This window comes from Myripristis murdjan, chromosome 17, assembly GCF_902150065.1.
Source record: "Myripristis murdjan chromosome 17, fMyrMur1.1, whole genome shotgun sequence".
Taxonomy (NCBI): domain Eukaryota; kingdom Metazoa; phylum Chordata; class Actinopteri; order Holocentriformes; family Holocentridae; genus Myripristis; species Myripristis murdjan.
Window position 1 is genome coordinate 23,407,667 of NC_043996.1, and position 18,320 is coordinate 23,425,986.

Consider the following 18,320-nt stretch of genomic DNA (forward strand, 5'->3'; position numbering starts at 1 on the left):
GATGACCTCATGGCCAGTCCCCTCGAGCCACCTTCACACCAAAATGTCAACTTGTGCCCAAGATATCATGAAACATATTGAGTAGATTCATTCTCTCCAAATGAAGATTTTAGATTCTCCACATTGGCCACAACATCTCATATGCAACAGATAAATGCATCAAGTTTTAGGTAAATAATTATCTCTTTAAAAAGACTGATATACTCTGCTGCAATGACACTTGCTTAGATATGTCCAACATATTACACCAGCTGGAAACTGTATGCACATGTGCGACAGTAGGACTGCTTTATTTCTGTCAGCAGGCAGTGTTACTATGTTTATCAGGCAGAAAATAATATAGACAATCTCACACTTGTATTGCCCTCTGTCTCTCAGCCGCTCCCAAACTGACCTGCTGAATGCCAATCTTTGCTTTTTCCCCAGCCAGCAGGCCAGCTTTACAAGTCCTGGCTAATTCATAAAAAAGGAACAGTCTCACACACACCTTTTAATATTTCGTGTGTAAACAAGGATTGCAAGGATTTGGTTTCCTCAGCATTTGGTCTTGAGTGAATCCTCGCTTCCAATTGGCTGTAAATTGTGTATCAATACTGTTAAATTCATGTGTATTTTGGCTGAAGGGTAGGCTAATCACAGCTCTAAAATGACTTGCTCTCTGTTGCACTGTGCCGTGCAACACCACGGCACAGTGCAACACCATAACCGTTTGATTCTGAGTCAAAAGTGTTCAAAAATGTGAGTTGAAGCACTTTTTTTTTTTTTTTTTTTTTTAAATGTATGGTCTTTGCATTCACATCAGACATCAAACCCTTTTAACAAGCGCCTCGACAAGTAGATTATCCATGTCTTTTATTCCCTTAAAATTACAGAAACAGTGATGGTGCAGTTTTCCAGGGACCACAGTTAAAAATGACATTGGCATTCCAGTATTTTTCCCATTTAATTTATCTTTTATGTACAAGTTGATCATCGGGTAAGATAGACTAGCAGACGTGATGCTCCCAGCAAGGATCATAATGACTAAGGCTAAGTTTTGTTTTGTGTGTGTGTGTGTGTGTGTGTGTGTGTGTGTGTGTGTGTGTGTGTGTGTGTGTGTGTGTGTGTGTGTGTGTGTGTCATGAATATTACTGGACTTGATTGTATCCAGCCCATCACTGGCACTGATGTGATAGATTTCAGGAAATTATGATCTGGTGTATGTGCCCTTTATAAACTGCACCACCCTCCCTCTCTGTCAGGGTTGCCAAATCCGCGTTTTTTCCCCGCCAAATTGGGCTACTTTTTAAGTGTCGCCGCGGGTAACAAATTTTGTCTGCGGGTTGGGCTTGGGCAGACATGAATAAAGATTCATATTTTGAATGACCAACGTTTATACACAAATCCTGTCAAACTGACTCCAGGCCAGATCAGCATATAAACTATCCACATATGTCACCTGCTCCACAGACAAATAATATGCCAATGCTGTGTGAGGCCACTCAGCACATGACCAATCACATCATCAGCACCACTCGTGCCCAGTGCCTGTCAGCTGAAGACAGGTATCCCATATTATATTTTAAGTTCTGATATACTGTAAATTAAATAGATGAAAGAACTGTTTTGGGAAATTGCCTTTAACCTTTTATAGGGCACTCACTGAAATACTTTGAAATTCAAAAAAAAAAAAAAAAAAAAAAACCCTAGACTGTTATTAGAGAACATGACAGGACTTTATTACTTCCATAACATTTTTCTAAAATTTTCATTTTGTAATAGAAAATCAAAGCCATTGAGATTGGTCAAATGCCACAATCATGTGACCTGGGATGTAGAGCGATCTTTGCTGATTGGCTGGGTGAAGACCAAATGATTATTGAACTAACTGAGACAGGGGATGGGCCTGATATGTAAAATTTCTGAAATTACCAAAAATAGTCACTTGCCCTATAAAGGGTTAATGTTTATGGTGTTATTTTATTTTTATTTATTTATTTATTTTTTTTTTTTTTTTTTTTGCAATTATAGCAATGCTGTTGGACTTTAAAAGCAACATATATGGATTTTTATGGGCATATTTTGAGTTCTGGGCTGATTTTTGGGCCCTTTTTATACCAGGTTGGGCGGGTTTGGGGCTGGTCTTGAGTTGCTGTTTGGCTGCTTTTGTCTCACAGACCTGGCAACCCTGCTCTCTCTCAGTCTTGAGCCAGGACGGACGCCGGCGGTGCGCTCTGACAGCCAAACCCAGCGACGCCGGTTTACAGCCCACAGACTACACTCACTCCTCACCTGGATGGTTTACACTTTAGAAATGATGCAGTTTCAGAGGTTTCAAGATGAGGGATATAAGAACTGGATCAAAAGCACCATGGGTCTGGTCTATTTTAGAGACTATCTGGAGAAATTCCTGGAAGACGAAACCGAAACTTACCACCAGAAGCTTCGAGATAAAGTCAACCTGCAGGAAGAGGAGTGCACCAAGAGCTGTAGTTTTAATAACTGGGATCCCAGGTCGAGCAAGGTCAGTGACGTTAATTTGATCTTTATCCATATACCCGAAAACATGTCATTTTGGGGGTGTCATGAATGAATGACGCCCCAAAATGACATGATCCACTACATACGCTGTCCATGTGTTTTCTAATGGGCTGCAAAATGAAATGTCCAGCTGTAAAGTTTGACAGTTGTGGTAACGATCACCTGTAAGCCAGATGTAGGTGTGATTCACCAAAAAATAGTGTTCCGAGATATTTTTAACCAGATATCAGGGTGGAGAGAGTGGCAGAAAAAAATCCAGCAGGGACAAACACTGTAGAAATTACGCCGATTTTAAAATGAATATGAGAATTGGATCAAAACAACCATGGCTGTGGTCTGTGTGAGGAGAAACTGCCTGGTGAATTTCCTCGAAGACGAAACCGAAAGGTACCACCAGACCGGCTGCAGGGAGCACAGAGGAATCCAAGTTACACAGCAGTCACTGGTTGGTTTTATTATTGTGCATGGAGTAATCATGACTAAGCAAATATCAAGAAACGAAACTGGAAACGGAGCTGGCCTACAGCAGCCACAGCTGTGCTTGCCTGACTCTGTCCCTGCAGTGTTTAGCTGTCAACACTAGGTGGCCACATCTCACTTCTGGAATAAAAGTCAGTGGATATTACAGCTTACAGACCTGGAAATTAGTAAGGGGAAGCCTAGAGATGGCAAAGAGCATTGTGGGGGAAAAAATATATGTTTAATTCAATCAGTCAATCAATTAATTCTGTCTGAATTTGAATGGCGTGATTATTGCGCAACAGTGGCCTAAATGAAAAAAAAAATAAAAAAATAGCCAAGGCGTTTTTGACTCTTTTGGTCAAAAGGGATTTGTTTCATTTCTGTTTTTCTTTGGTGCTGCTGGTTACAGATCCCTCGTCTGGATTGTGAGGTGTGTGATCGCTGGAGAGATGAGATCTTGGCTAACCACACCAGTAAAGATGGAAAGGTGTTGTGGCGTAATTCTAAACCCCATTTGTGGTCCACAAACAAATGGGAGGTGGCCAAGGTAGGTAGTCTGCAAGTGTGTTATTTTTTTAATGTTGGTAAACTGCGGAAGAATTCTTGTTGTTTTCTACTTGGGCCTCATTTTCTCAGTTTTTCCCATCACAGCAAGTGATTATCCTCAACACTTTGTCACATACTCAGATGTAGAGTTTGAAAATACTTCCAGTATACTTCCAATATGTGTTCATGTCACTATCAGATATTGTGAGGATACCCACAACTCACTGGGGAAAAAAACACTCATGTCCTCTGTCTCCCAGCTTGCATTGAAATTTGTCAGTGTCAACAAAAGTAGTAAACATAGCAGGCAGTCCCTTAATGTCATAGAAATGCATCTGACATCCAGATATATGCAGATACATATATTGTGAACCATACTGATAAGAAGCCTTTTGTATCTCCTGTAGTCGTTAATGGATGATTTTAAATTCATAAATTGACATGATTTTGGGTCAGCAAATGGACTTCAAATGTGGTAATTGTTCACTTACAGCCACTTGCGTGCAGTATTGGATTGGTTTATATAGTTACACCTCAGAGGGTTTAAAGATACCCGCCTGCAGTGTGAGTTTATCGTGTTAAAAGTAATATTACACCTTTTAATTGCTTTTTTTTTTGTTTAGTTGTTGGATTTTGCTTTGTCCCTCTTGTGTTTTGGAGAAACATTGCAACAAACCTCAGTCTGGGTAAATCTAAAAAAGGGTATTTTACCTAAAATGATGGATTATTCCTTTAAGCAAGTGTCAAACGTTTGAACAAAATCGATTATCAGGATGACAAAAATGAATAAATAAATAACCAACAACAGCACAAAAGTAAGGCCCAAGCTGAATATAACTGGAAATATCCTTCAGTGAGCTCTTGGATGTTTGTTTTCAGGTGTACATGCCAAATGGCCATGCGAAGCACAGCTCAGCCGGCGACTTTGACCTCCCTGCCTTCCTCTCGCTCATGACTCAGTGTCGGCACTTCAGCAAGTACGTGCAGCAGAAACCTTGCACAGAGGTAAATGCTGCTGCTTGTACACACACACAACATTCATAGGGATAAACAGATGACAGTGCAGGTTTAGACAGTTGATGTTTGAAAATAACATTTCAAGAAATAAATGAGTCTCCTGTGTATTTCTGAACGTCTGTGCGAAGGTGAGCAACGTGAGGAACAATGTGATGCACTCTCCGAACCTGAAAGTGACGCAGGACGATTTGCGGGAGTACCTGCGGCGAATCAAAAGCCTGGCTAACACGTTGGAAGAGCACTCTAAGTTGTTCAACGGCCTCACTCAAGAACTCGATAAGGTGTGTTTGTGTGTTTCTCTCTCATGCTTTTATTTTCTTATCTTTGGTGGGGGAGCTGCTGTGCTGGGTGTCATTTATTTTTTTGTACTGATACACCAACACACATTATTGTTCAGTGGACTCAAATTTAAAATTATGAAACTGGCTTAAAGCGCTAAATGATCTCAAGTTGTGATGGGGCAAAAGGAAAATTACGCTGCGCTTATTGATCACTCTTTCCGTCTTCAGCTTCAGAATCTAGATTTCAGTCTGATGTTGAACGGCAGCACGGAGGCGGAGAAGTTCCTGGATAAGGAGCTGCAGATCATGAAGGAAAAGATGGAATATCTGACCCAAAAGGTTGAAGAAGCCACAGAGAACATGCTCACTGTAAGACTCAACTCACACACACGATACATTTATTCTTTTCAACCATGAACCCTAACCCTAACCCTCGGTGTGTGTTTGTTTCTGTCTTTTGACCCCATCCCCAATTAACAGAGTCGCTTGATGTGTTATGATGATAATGACAAGTGATCAATGCCCTTCTTTTGTGTGTGTATATGTGTGTATGTGTGTGTGTGTGTGTGTGTGCAGCCGAACGAGCTGCATGATATGGAGAAGTTTTTGGCGGAGAACAAGGACCTGCAGGTGAAACTGGATTCCCAGTGGCAGAGCCTGAAGGAGATCCAGGAACAACAGGGACAGCAGCTACAGCAACTTAATACTAGAGTGGAAAAACTGGAGAAGAGAGCCTGTGGTAAGACAAGTATGATCACTGATCGGGGGTCAAATTCACAAAACCTTAAAAAAAAATCTACCGTTACTCTTTAACTGTATTTTTAATGGAATACTCCAACATTTTGGGTGAAATACCCCTTTTCCGACTTACCCAGACTGAGACTTAGCTCTGTGAAAGTGAAAAAATAAATCTTACAGCCACTCTGAAGCTCTCTCATTTACACAGTGTATCTTGTGTATTTTCTATTGCATTTAGCAGGCATTTCCTAGATATTTTCTTCACTTTCTTCTTGTGTTTCTCTCTAAGAGAAGTGTTGCCACACTTGACTTGGGCAACATTTGTACAAAGGTTTTGACATATTGGTTGGGTGTTCGTCTTCATTTGGTCTTTAAGTCAAGTGTTTTATTTTTTCACTCCTACCACAAGCTGTGTTAACCAGTTTAGGTGGATTCGTCTTTATTCTTGACGTTTGTGTGTGTTTCAGAGCCAGACGACAGCATCCCATGGTATAAAAATCATCTCTTTGAGGTTGCCAAAAAACTCAAATGGTCTGAACCTTCCTTCTCCGAGACCCGTGAAGGTCTAGGTGATTGCTACACACAATTATTAAAGTGTGCTTTTGTGAATATTTTTTCAAAAAGCTTCATACCACCTTCTCTGAGCTCATCCTCCATGCCACAGTCTTTACTTTGTGGCAGCATTGCTATTTTACTAGATGCAGAGGACAAACACTTTTAGCGCCTCATGAACTTCAGTATCGATAGTTCCCTGTAAATATTGCAAGAGCTTGTGATTTTGACTTATCACCACATTTTCACTGCATTAATCCCTAAAACAGTTAAGCGTTGTATGTTGGAATAGTAACAAGAACAGTCCTTAAGAAATCTTTGAGCAGATTACAGTCATCTAAGAAATGTTTTGCACCAGGCAAACTTGGGTTTGAGTTTTCCTCACAAGACCTTTGACTCCTGTATGTGTGTCCAATAGGTTTCCGGGGTCAGGTGAAGATTAATGATCGGATTTTCACTGGGGAAAAAGTGCACAGATCAAAAGTGCAAGCCCACCAAGAAGCTGCAAAAATAGCCTTAGAGGATTCAGCCATTGCGGCAGCCATTGACAAAGTTAATGGTGTGGACTCAGCAAGTGTTGCTCAAGCAGGTACTGCATTTCTTGACCAGTCCTGATTGCATAAGTCAGAGTTTCCCAAACTTTTCAGACCATGTGCCATTATGTACGAAATCAAACTTCCCAAATATGTAGTTAGCAGTTCATGGTATGTCGGACATGACATCACGTAACCCTATGTGGTTAAGCACAGGCTCTTTTGGAAAACATTTATTAGATTAACAGCAAATGTTTACATTGTTGTAATGTGATGTAGATATGTAATAACTTGTCTTTAATAAAATGAAATGAAATTAATTTTTGAGGGGTTTTAAGTAAAGGTCCTGGGGCAGCCTTTCAGCAAGACTCTCATGTACCACAGTTTGTGAATCACTGACATAAGTCGATGAGAGCACACTGACTCAAAATTAATTTGCATAATGCAACATTCATTTTCACTCTTTCCCAGGCCTGTCTTTCTTCTGCAGCGTCACAGTGGAGCTTGACATTAAAGTTTTCCCTGATCAGATTGGCTCTGAGACAGAGGAAGCTATGGAGTCTGCCTATAAGAAACTAGTCCCTCTGTTTGGACTGGATCCCTCAGCATCAGGTTGGAGACAGCGCTCTTCCTCATGCTGCTGATCAGAGAAGTCATTTTGTAGACAGATTTATCCTGATATCTATCCTCCCAAACATCCCTGCTCTGTTTTCATTACAGATTCTAAGGATGCGGTTCTGCTTTATTGTCAAACCTATAAGGTCTCACCTCCAGAGGAAAACAGTGGGCCAAAAGGTTTCCTCAGACTCAGGGGCAGCATCACTTTTCATGACCCAGGTAGGAATTTTAAAGTTCCCTCGACTCAAAAATGTGTTTTTCTTATGTTTATGTCCCCTAAAATGTGAAGTGTGTGGCCGCCCCTAAAGTCTGAGATTCAAACGTACCCCAGGCCAGCTAGATTTGGTACGTCTCACCACCAACTCCATCACCTCATCATTAGCATGAGCCATGTTGGTTGCTTGAGTGTTTCATTTTTTTTTTTTTTTTTTTTTTTAAGACCAACTCAAAAAGGCAGCTGCACATGAACAATATTAGTGTAACTAACAGATTCACTGAAAAAAAGGATTTTTGCACGGATAGACCAACTCAAAAAGGCAGCTTTGAATGAACCATATTAGTGTAACTAGGAGATTCACTGAAAATAGATATTATATTTAGAGATCAAATATGATACATATTATGAGCCAGTGTGCGATCAGACAAGGGGTGGGTGGCAACTGGTACAAGGTGTAGAGTTATATCTAAGCCTCTTTAAGGCATGAAGAGATGTTTTTTCATGGAAAATGAGCCACCAGAGGATCTCAGGTTGCATTCAGGCTCCTCGAGGGTCAGGAGGGCATCCTCCTCCCAGTGAGGGTTATTTGTGAATCTCCCACTATTTTTCCCATGTCCTGCAATGATGTAGCCAACATGAAATTGTTTGTGAATCCACCCTTTTCTGTCTTCTCCTCCAGAGGGCTCCAGTACGAAGAAGCAGACACAGCAGCAGGCAGCTAAAGCAGCCCTGCAGGGGCTGCATGGGATCCTACAGGAGATAAACGTGTTCAGTGAGAACTACATTGGAGCCCTTAAGGAAGCACTGGAGGCCTCAAACCTTGGTCAACCTTCCTATGACTTCAGCCAGACTCCAAAACAAGGAGTAACCTGGGTAGGGAAGCAGAGCCCAGCAGAGCAGGGAGGCAGAAGAGTTGAAGCTGAAGAGGCCAGCCAGAGAAACGAGGAAGAGACAGAGCAGGGGCAGAGGGATGAGAGAGCGCACGCTGCAAATGAGTTACCAGTAACATATCAGGGGACAGGTGATGCTGGTGGCTCCAACCAGTCAAACTACCTGTTACCTGCTGCCACACTGACCCAAGTCACGCCTGCTAAAACAAGGGAGAGAAACATTTCAGGAGGTAAACACGCCTACATCCAAAGCATCTAATATTTACCTCACCTTAGCAGACAATATCCTAAAAACTTTACATTTATATGGTAACACTGAGTTGTGGTTTAAGAGTGTTTTCACTGTTAGAAACAGATGTATCCTCCCTTACAGACAACAGACAGTTTTTAGGTTATGTGGCGGTGACCATACAAAAGGATCTCGGACCCTCTGAGGCCTCCAGCCAGGAGGGGGCAGTACAAGAGGCCTACAGTAAACTACTCACTGACTTGTCTCTGGGTCCAGCAGCTACAGCAGGTATTGCAGGACACACACATACACACACAAACACATACATAAATACGTTTGAAAAATTCCATTTAATATATCACACATTCATTATCATTGCATCATTGTATATCATTGTCCCGCTGCAGCTGGGGAGAAGCAGTCAGTCGTGGAGTTTTTCACTCAGAAGGAGTCGCCTCTCCCTCTGGAAGACATTGTCAAAACAAGTGATGGGATGTTCAGATGCACCCTGACAGTCAAAGGTCCACTCACCTTCTGCAGCCCAGGTAGGTGTTACTGTCAGTGTGTCTCTCGTCCTTTTTCTGTCTCTCAATTTAATTTCAGTTGAATTCCATCAGTAATATTTGCATGTGACTTGTGTTGCCAAATCCCCTTTCTCTGTAAAATAGGCTAACATGACTCTGTCTTTCCCCAGTGGGGACGTCCAGGAAACAGGAGGCAGAGCAGCTGGCAGCGAAGGAGGCTCTCAAGCATCTGGAAGGGCTGCTGAGCACGGCTGGTCTGAAATGTTTCTTTGCTTTGAAATATTTTATTGTTTGAAAATGAAAATATTGATGTTTTTAAATGAAAATGGCTATGTAAACGATTGCTACAGTTGTAAATCGGCTTTTTTAACACTGCTGTTTTTATGGGTCCTACTAATCAAGTACCCCAAAGTGCTCAAACAGTTACCTAATTGCATTTTTAAAAAATGTGTGTGTTAACCTTTCCAAGGTGAGAACTACAAAGGCAGACTGCAGGAGCTGCTGGCCAAGGATGGGATTAAAAAATCACCACAGTACCGAGCTATAGAAAACCTTTCCTGCGTGGGAGCAGCAGGTCAGTGGTAGTTTCAAATATTCTCAAGGCTCAAATATTTTAGCTCATCATTTCTCCTCCAGAGGGCTCCAGCAGGAAGAGGCAGGCACAGCAGCTGGGAGATAAAACAGACATGCAGGGGATTCGTGATGAAAGATGAAATAATCGCAAGGGGGAAGCATTGGGGCCTTGAAAAGGAGGGCATTGTCAGTAGGAAGAGTAGACGACCATGAAAAAGGATGGCAGGAAGGAGAGAGGTAATGAAGAATAGGTGGAGAAGTCACCCCTACCTCTTAATCCAGACCTAATGTGCAGGTTCATAACTCAACCCTGTGAAAGGACCCTGATCCTGACCTCGATCAGGTTTGACTGTTTTCATTCACCTCACGGCCTGGTGCTCAACCCTTGTTGCTCCATGTCTGTACAGTCATGTAAAGATTGACTCAAATCTCTACCCTGTAATTTTCCTGGCTCTTGTGTGACAGGGATACCACAGAAGCAAGGATGAAAGCAGATAAGCTGGAGAAGAGGCAAGAAAGCATGTGGTGGTAGAGTTATCACACACAGATAAGGGAATAGGTCATACTCGTGCCTCCTGTCAAGTGTGGATTATTTTCATGATTTTAGTTTTTCTTTTGACTTAAAATTGGGCACATTCCTCAATTATTGACATTGCAAGCAGCAAAATAATGCTGTGAAACCAAAAGTGAGAAAACATTGAACAAGAAAAGTTAATAAGCAAGTGCAAGTATGATTATCTAATAACATCATGACATCAACAACTAAGTGCCTAACTAGGAAGTGAAAGGAGGCAGGATGTGAACACAGCTTAATTGTAATGACCTTAGTAATGAAGATTAATAGAGTTGAAGTAGTGGTGTAACAGTGTAAGTGTTTTTCAATGTTACACACGTATTCTCCCTCACAGACAGCAAGCAGTTTATTGGGTGTGTGACGGTGACCGTACAAAAGGATATTGGCCCTTTTGAGGCCTCCAGCCAGGAGAGGGCAGTGCAGGCTGCCTACAGAAGACTAATGACTGACTTGTCCCTTGGTTCAGCAGCTGCAGCAGGTACTGGGCACACACACAAGCTTGCACACCCTCACACACACATAAATACATTTGAAAAAAATCTAATTTATGAGATTTTTCTTTTGTGTTGTCCCACTGCAGGAGGAGATAAGCAGACAGTCGTGGAGTTTTTCACTCAGAAGGAATGTCCTCATCCTCAGGAGGACATTTTAACAACAAGTGATGGGAGATTCAGATGCACCCTGAAAATCAAAGGTGCACTCACCTTCCGCAGTCCAGGTAAGTGTTACTGTCAACATGTCTCTCTCATTCTTGATCTTTCTCTGTCTCTCAGTTCAATCCCATCTATAATATTTACACAAATAGCACAACTTGCACAGGCAGCACATAAGGGGTTTGAGGTTATGAAGCAGGTGAGGTGACTGACAAGGTGAGCAGGTAATAGCCAGGGGTCAGGCTGGCTAATGAAGGACGAGGCAGAGGCAGGATTCAGTCAAATCACTGTGTGGAATTTTCCTGAAAGTTGAAGTTGTGGTTGTATTCTTGAACACACACAGGCAGGTTCGGGTTTGCAGAGCAGGGAGGCTGTGAGGTTTCAGGTAGGGTTGGTTTGTTGAACTGATCCGCAAACATGGCAGTGGCCTATCCAAATAACCTCGCCCAGCTGTGCCAAACAATTACCTGCAAATTACATGCATCCATTCCTCCTGGTGCTGCAAGGAGATGAATAAAAAATGCAGGTCATGTGAACTTATTACTCTAAAGTCCACGAGTCTTGCTCTTGGAAGAGGGTTCTGGGGGCAGAAGTGATCACCCAAACCTCTTGTGGGTTTGAATTTCCAAGAACAGGAGGAGATGTCTAGTCTACACCGCCAACAGCATAATTATTTTCATAATCAAATACAAGCTTCTCATGACTCTGTTTAATTTTCTTTATTTTTTTCACTGTTGTCTCATCATATGCCCACATCTGCACTGTGCAAAGACACTCTAATTTCCTTTGTATTCTTTCCTCTGTGCAAATGTTGAGGAGAACAACTCTAGACTCTAGCCCTGGGGATTTTGGAGAGTACTTACCTCAGTTGCAGGGATGATTTTAGGGGCTCAGGAACGCCTGGGTGTAAAAGAGGGACTGGGTTCCTCTGGTAAAACGAGGGGTAAAGGTTCTTGATTCCTCAAAAGCGTTCTCCTGTTCGAGGAATAGTTCCCACAGTGAAAAAGAGATATAAATTGCCCCTGTTGTGAATGTGTGTATGAGTGCGTTTGTCTGTGTATCAGCCGTGTGATGGATTGTGTCTCCGTGTCCTCCACCCAATGCATGTTGGGAGCCCCCCCGTGACCCTGATTAGGACTAAGGTATGAAACAATTGGAAGGAAATGGAACTTCCTTTTCCCGTTGTCAAAACAGAAGACAGAGGCGTACATTGTAAAAGATCTCGCTCTGTTCACCTCCACCCAGAACGCCCCACTTCTCCTCACCACATGTAATTTACTGTCCGCTGACATTAAGACCACGGATGAAAAACTAAATGTTAAATTCAAAACCTACTTTTCAAAATACTTCATCAAAGTTTCAGACTGCTTGTATGAATGCACAGCCATACAAATAATGAATTACTAACTTATCACTGCTGTTCACTCTGCAGTCTGGTTTGGTTAGCCCTACCTGATTTAATGGTAATCTTTGTTATCATTGCATAGTCAATCTAAATAGGTAACACACGGTTAGGCCTCTGTCTTATATGCAATGAGATCTAATATCTGATGATTGCAAGTTCTTGTATGCCTACACAAGGGAAAAAAAAACGTAAGACTTGTAGCCCATATGTCACGAAAACAGGTCACTGCTGATGCTTAATTCAAGCAGGTGACGTCAAACCCAGTTAATCCAGGCTGAAGCAGAGGAGCGTGTGCAAAATTTTAAAGTCACTGAAGTCCGCTAACATGACTCTGTCCTTCCACAGTCGGGACGTCCAAGAAGAAGGAGGCAGATCAGCTGGCAGCAAAGGAGGCGCTGAACCATCTGGAAGGCCTGCTGAGTGTTTGTGGTCTGTAGTGTGGCTTTGCTTTGAGATATTTCACAACAGAAAATCATGTACCCAGCATGTTCTTGAAGAGCGTTTGTGTTTTGCTTTTTTTTTTTTGTTGTTGTTTTTTGGGGTTTTTTTGTTTTTTAAACACTTTGTAACTGCAAAAAGAAAAGCATTTTTTAAATCTATAGAATGCATTCACACTAGGGATGGGATTCGAGAACCGGTTCTTGTTAAGATCCGGTTCTCAGTGGTCCGAGTCCTCGGACTCATTTGCCGAAGTGCTTAATGATTCCACTAACGAGTTCGCTGCGCATGCGCTATGACGTCATATGCACGCTGCTCTACTATAGAGTGGTGAAGTCCCGCCCACCCACTTCCAGTACATGGGTCCTCAAAAGCAAAAAATTATGAATGCGATCCAATGGGTAGATAAAAATTATTTTCTGGTCCCGTTTGAATTGTGCCATGGATTTCACATATGTTGTTTGTGATATTTAAAGATAATTTTTCACGCAAAGAAGACTACAATTTAGCGCGAAGAATATTATTAATGTTAGGTTTTGTGTGAGCCCGCTTTGTGAACTACAACTCTTCGCTGCTCTCGGTGCGAATGATATACGTCACCACCCGCACTGGAAGCCTACAACAGACATGGCGATTTCTCTGCTCCACGCTGAGTTTTTGAGGTTCTGAGTTTTTGAGGTTCTGAGTTTTTCTGCCCGTCGGCGGGGTCCGCTCGCCCTCCCGCCCGGCGGCGGGGTCCGCTCGCCCTCCCGCCCGGCGCTCCATCGGCCCTCGGAGACGCGGGCAATCGGGAACAAAACACACTGGCATCTTGACTTGAATCTGGTTGGAGGGAAACGGCGATGACGTGATGTCACATACGCGACACAGTATGTAGTCTTTCTAATTGTGTTTTCTCAACAGCATTTAACTGAACAATCGCGCAATAAATGGTCAAACTCTTGACATGAAAATTGGTTATTTAAGCCTATAAACAACATTTGTGTAATCCATGGCATAACGACGGGGGGACCAGAAAATAATTATTTTCTGTCCATTGAACACCATTCATTTTTTTTCGCTCCGAAAGGTCCTATGGGGGCCCACCGGAAGGGGCGGGACTTCACTCGTGCCATGGAGGGCCAAGAGGCTGCAGGTTTTCATTCCAACCAAAAACTCCTCCAGGTGATTTCACTGATCACCCTTCCTACAAACAGAGAGGTGGGACTAATCAGTGAAATCACCTGGTGGAGTTGTTGGTTGGAATGAAAACCTGCAGCCTCTCGGCCCTCCATGGCACGAGTTTGACACCCCTGCTATAGAGACAGCACGGTATCAATGCAGACGTTCAAATGTTTATACTTCATGCTGAAAGATGACAACCGAGCCACTTGAAACACTTGCAAATCGTCTGTTTCGACAAAGGGAGGAAGTGCTAGCAGCACGCAGAAATATTTGTCCACACAGCAGGCAATTACTCTGCATGAATGTCACGTTTTCGATATGCTCCGGAGTGACACTAACGTTAATGAATCTCAACCAAGCAGCAGCAGGAACGCGGCTAAAGCTAGCGCGGCTGAAGCTAGCGCGGCTGAAGCTAGCTTTGTGTCGTATGTTAAACTGTTAATTTTCTACATTAGAATTCGTAACTTGGTTGTATTTGTCACAGCTGTACTGGTTTATTCTTGGCAGTTCAGCTCATATACCTTTTAAAAAGGAAGGAGCATTGTCTAGTAACATGTTAAAGTGTTATTGGATTTTAATTTCTGCATTAATATTTCAGATTTTTTTTAAAATGTCAATTTTGTTTTTGGGTCAAGGGGAGAAGAGATTTTCTTTTATGCTTCAGGTTTGTTTAAAGTTATTTAAAATATTGACTGAAATAACCCAGAACCAGGTAGTATCAGAACTTCTCCAATCAAATGCTCCTTGCATCTGGTCCTTGTACCCAGATTGAGAAAAAAAAGAATATTTGTTTTGTACAGTTTTGTACAGTTATTTAATAAATATTTCAGTAATTTGAACACTCAAATGTAGTTGTGTAAAAGTCATTTGGATGGACAGGAGTGGTGGCATTTTAACAACACAATGATATAAAAGAAAGTTAATACAAATAAACCCATTTGTACTTTTTTCCTTTCCCTTGCCCAGTGAGATTCGAATCAATAAGCAGATTCGATCATGGAATCGGAATCGCTAAAATCCTATCAAATCCCATCCCTAATTCACACGCCTGTTTTGCATTTTGTTTTCTGTTTTGCATTCGTTTGTGTTTTGTTTGCCTCTACATCGAGTTTAGTAAGTAAGTTTGAAAATTAAAATAGCTTTCACTCCCTTATCTTCAATTTCTATGCTGTTTTTCAATTGAGAGTCACAGACTGTGTTTTTAAAGCATTGCCACAGCTCTAAATCAGCCTTATATTACTGCTGTTGTGACTACTTTTTTGTTTCAATATGTTGTATCGTCCTGCCCAAGGTGACAAGAACTACAAAGGCATACTCCAGGAGCTGCTGGCCAAGCATCAGACCGGAAGTAAACCAGAGTACTCGACCAAAGTTATAGTTACAGGTCAGTGTTTCCATAGTCACCTGCACTGAGAATTTTGTTCTTCCCACTTTTATCCAAGGGACTGTTTAATTATCTTTACTATTAGCCTGTGTAAACATCATGCCAGAGAATAACCATACTATCACCACTGGGACGATTACCCCCTGCCCCTGGTATTAGAATTAAATTGCTGTTCAGATAAACTGGGTGACTGGTGACCACATCAGTGTCATACTTTTTATGTGGCAGACAGTTCTGTACGTGGGTGGTACACGTCGCCCTGTGACCGAAAAGGAAGTTGTTTTTTTTTCCTTTTTTTTAGAAGTATAGCTGCAATCTTATTTGTATTTCTCTTTAAATGTCTTTAAATGCAACTTAATGAATTTGTTGTACATTGGCAGGACCATGGGAGCAAATTGGATAGAAGATTGGTGGAGGAGCTTCAGAGGAGGAGGCTCAGCTCACTTGTTAAAGTCCCTATGAAATGACCTCGCATGACCTCGACTTCCTCTAAAGCAGAGCATCATAACTGGTGACATCATCCTGCACCTGTGGGTGTCAGTTCAAATTTCAGCCAATAAAACCTCTGCAAATCTTTAAACGCCCTCTCTCATCCTGTTGAGATCCTGTTGGTTTGCACTTGTAAATGACCCTTCCCTGCACCCTGTCCCGCCCAAACATCCTGTTTCAACAGGAAATACATCAAATCAAGAAAATAAGAGTCCATTTCGTGGGGTCTTTAACCAGTGAGATGTGCTCCTCATGATTGCACAGCGTTCCATGGTGTTATGCACTTTGACCTTTATGGAGTTTATTTACACAAACATCATGAAATACTCAATATGTGTCGATTTTAACATGAACAGATTTTAGTTTTAAAACACACTGATGCAGCTTTAGTTATTGCCCTGTTTACATGTTAAAAATCAAATGTGAGGCTCTTAGGGTTTCATGCTCTTGCATCTTGTGTGAGTCAATACTGTAAAATATAATTTAAAGTGGACTCACCCAATGATCTTGTAACCTTGAAGTACATTTTATTGTGTCTGTTGTACAATTGTACAATTAAAGCATTTTAGATTGTTGGAGGAGAAAGAGTTCCCCGGATCAACAATACTCCCTCCATGATTGCTTAGCTGCCACCAACGATTGCATGTCCCTTAATTTGCTCCACCTTAACCCTGAAAAAACAGAAGGTGTTTTAATTGGTCCTGATAACCTGGCCACCTCAGTTGATCAGTTTATTTGACAGCTTCGCTCTAATATCAAGCCTAACGCTAAGAATCTTGATTTCATCTGTGATTAAACTCCATGATACGAAGCTCAGCCAGTCCTATTTTCTTCAGCTGAGAAACTCTGCAAAAATCAGAAACCTGTTGTCTTTTAGGGCCCTTGAATTTTCAACTCATACTTTCATTTTCTTGCATCTCGATTACTGTAATTCCTTCTACGCATGCCTCGGTCAAGCCACTTTAAAACATTTAGTCGGTTCAGAATGCAGCCAAATTATTAACTAGGACAAGCAGACTCGTCTTTACAGGCAAGCCTTTCCATAGACGTAGGATCTTTATGTCTTTCCTGTTTGTGCTCTTTTTTACATATATTTTTTTATGTATTTGTTTTTCTACTTGGCTTTCCATGGGTTTATGCACTTTGTAACTGTTACTGTAAGCACAGTATAACTAATCCTTTATTACTTACTGTTCACAGATGTTGTAATTTGGATTATTCAGATCACTAGCAGGCCTTGCTGTTCTTACACTGCTTCCCCATCTTCATCCTGCTCAATTATGAAATATAATATCATAAAGATGATAAAAAAAAATTTAGAAAACACTTATGTTTATCACACGTCCTGTGTTTGCCAACCAAAAAGATACCGCCAAGTAGACATTTTGGTGGACTCCAAAAATCCTCTTGGGAGCGAAATAATATCCCCAGCAAATAATACTCTTGACACTTTCTCTTTGCTTTTTACATTTTTCTGTTTAGCTTATAGTGTTTGAGTCAAGTGTGGTCAACTTTCACTTTGTCAGCAAGCAATTCTGAAAAGGTAAATGGATAGTAAGAGTGTTGAATGTATTTGTGCCATAACATCTTTCTCTTTGACTGTGGGAGCCAAATATGTTGTTGTATTTACTGGAATGTAATTGTACTTTGCTGGATGTACATTGGGTGACTCTGTGGTAATATCTGGGGCTCAGAACTGTTAATCCTTGATGCTGTTGACATTTTAAACATTATAGACAGTGACTGTTACCTGTTTTTGCTCAATGCAACAAAGTTAGAAACATCTTGCTCATCCAACTGTATAATGTTGTATTAATGATATGCACTCCCACAACGCTGATGAGATGACAGGGCTCCAGTGTCTACCAGAAGGTTATCCGCCCAGACTTTGACAGCCACATCTGGGAATTTGAAGCCCAGCAGCTCAAGAAAGTGCCTGTTGTCGTCAGGTGTTTCAACCCCAGAAGGGCTAAGGGGTTTTTTGACTGCTGTGATGCTGAGAAGTTTGTTTTTCATGCTGTAAGTTGTGTGTTTGGTCTATGATGAAAACTGGAGAAAGGGAAAATAAAAGGTTCTTTTTTCTGCAACAGAAAAACAGCCTGTCGATTCTGTACCGAACGCAACGCACAGCAAAGAGCATGTGTTAACACCAAGCTAAAGCAACGCGTGTCAGCCAGGTCACTTCTGAGTCCGACATCTCAGTGCCTTAAAGTCACAGATCGAGCTCCTGCATTGACTCCTTTACTAAACTTGAGTTTTGTGTGTCTACCTATCACCTCATGCTTTTGTATTCTCCTCTGTATGAATTCATGAAAATTTCATGATTTCATGTCATACCAAATAAAAGCCACTGAAACCCGACCAAAGTGATGCTACAATTATTTTAATAACAGCCTTTCCTCTAAAAAGCTCTGGTTAATGCACAAATCGAAACATTTCCCTATAGACAATGACTACAGCAATGACTACTACAGCAAGGTTTCATGTCATGTTTTTGTAGTGTGTGCGTGTTT

General features: G+C 41.6%; 1 protein-coding gene across 2 annotated transcripts; it reads left to right on the plus strand.

Moving 5' to 3' along the window:
• Nucleotides 1-2,200: 2,200 nt before the first annotated feature.
• Nucleotides 2,201-18,168, plus strand: LOC115375706 (uncharacterized). Of its 2 annotated transcripts, XM_030075228.1 has the most exons (20): nt 2,201-2,503; nt 3,392-3,529; nt 4,408-4,533; nt 4,674-4,826; nt 5,055-5,195; nt 5,403-5,565; nt 6,032-6,133; nt 6,535-6,705; nt 7,121-7,261; nt 7,370-7,486; nt 8,164-8,604; nt 8,748-8,891; nt 9,011-9,148; nt 9,298-9,381; nt 9,597-9,701; nt 10,609-10,752; nt 10,855-10,992; nt 12,678-12,761; nt 15,226-15,318; nt 15,699-18,168. In XM_030075228.1, exons 1-20 carry the CDS (start codon nt 2,276-2,278, stop codon nt 15,719-15,721), a joined length of 2,874 nt encoding a protein of 957 aa, XP_029931088.1. In that variant the 5' UTR covers nt 2,201-2,275; the 3' UTR covers nt 15,722-18,168. The 2 variants fall into 2 exon arrangements, with proteins under 2 accessions (XP_029931088.1, XP_029931089.1); XM_030075229.1 differs by lacking the exons at nt 10,609-10,752; nt 10,855-10,992; nt 12,678-12,761 and having other exon boundaries at nt 9,597-9,622; nt 15,255-15,318.
• Nucleotides 18,169-18,320: the final 152 nt, after the last annotated feature.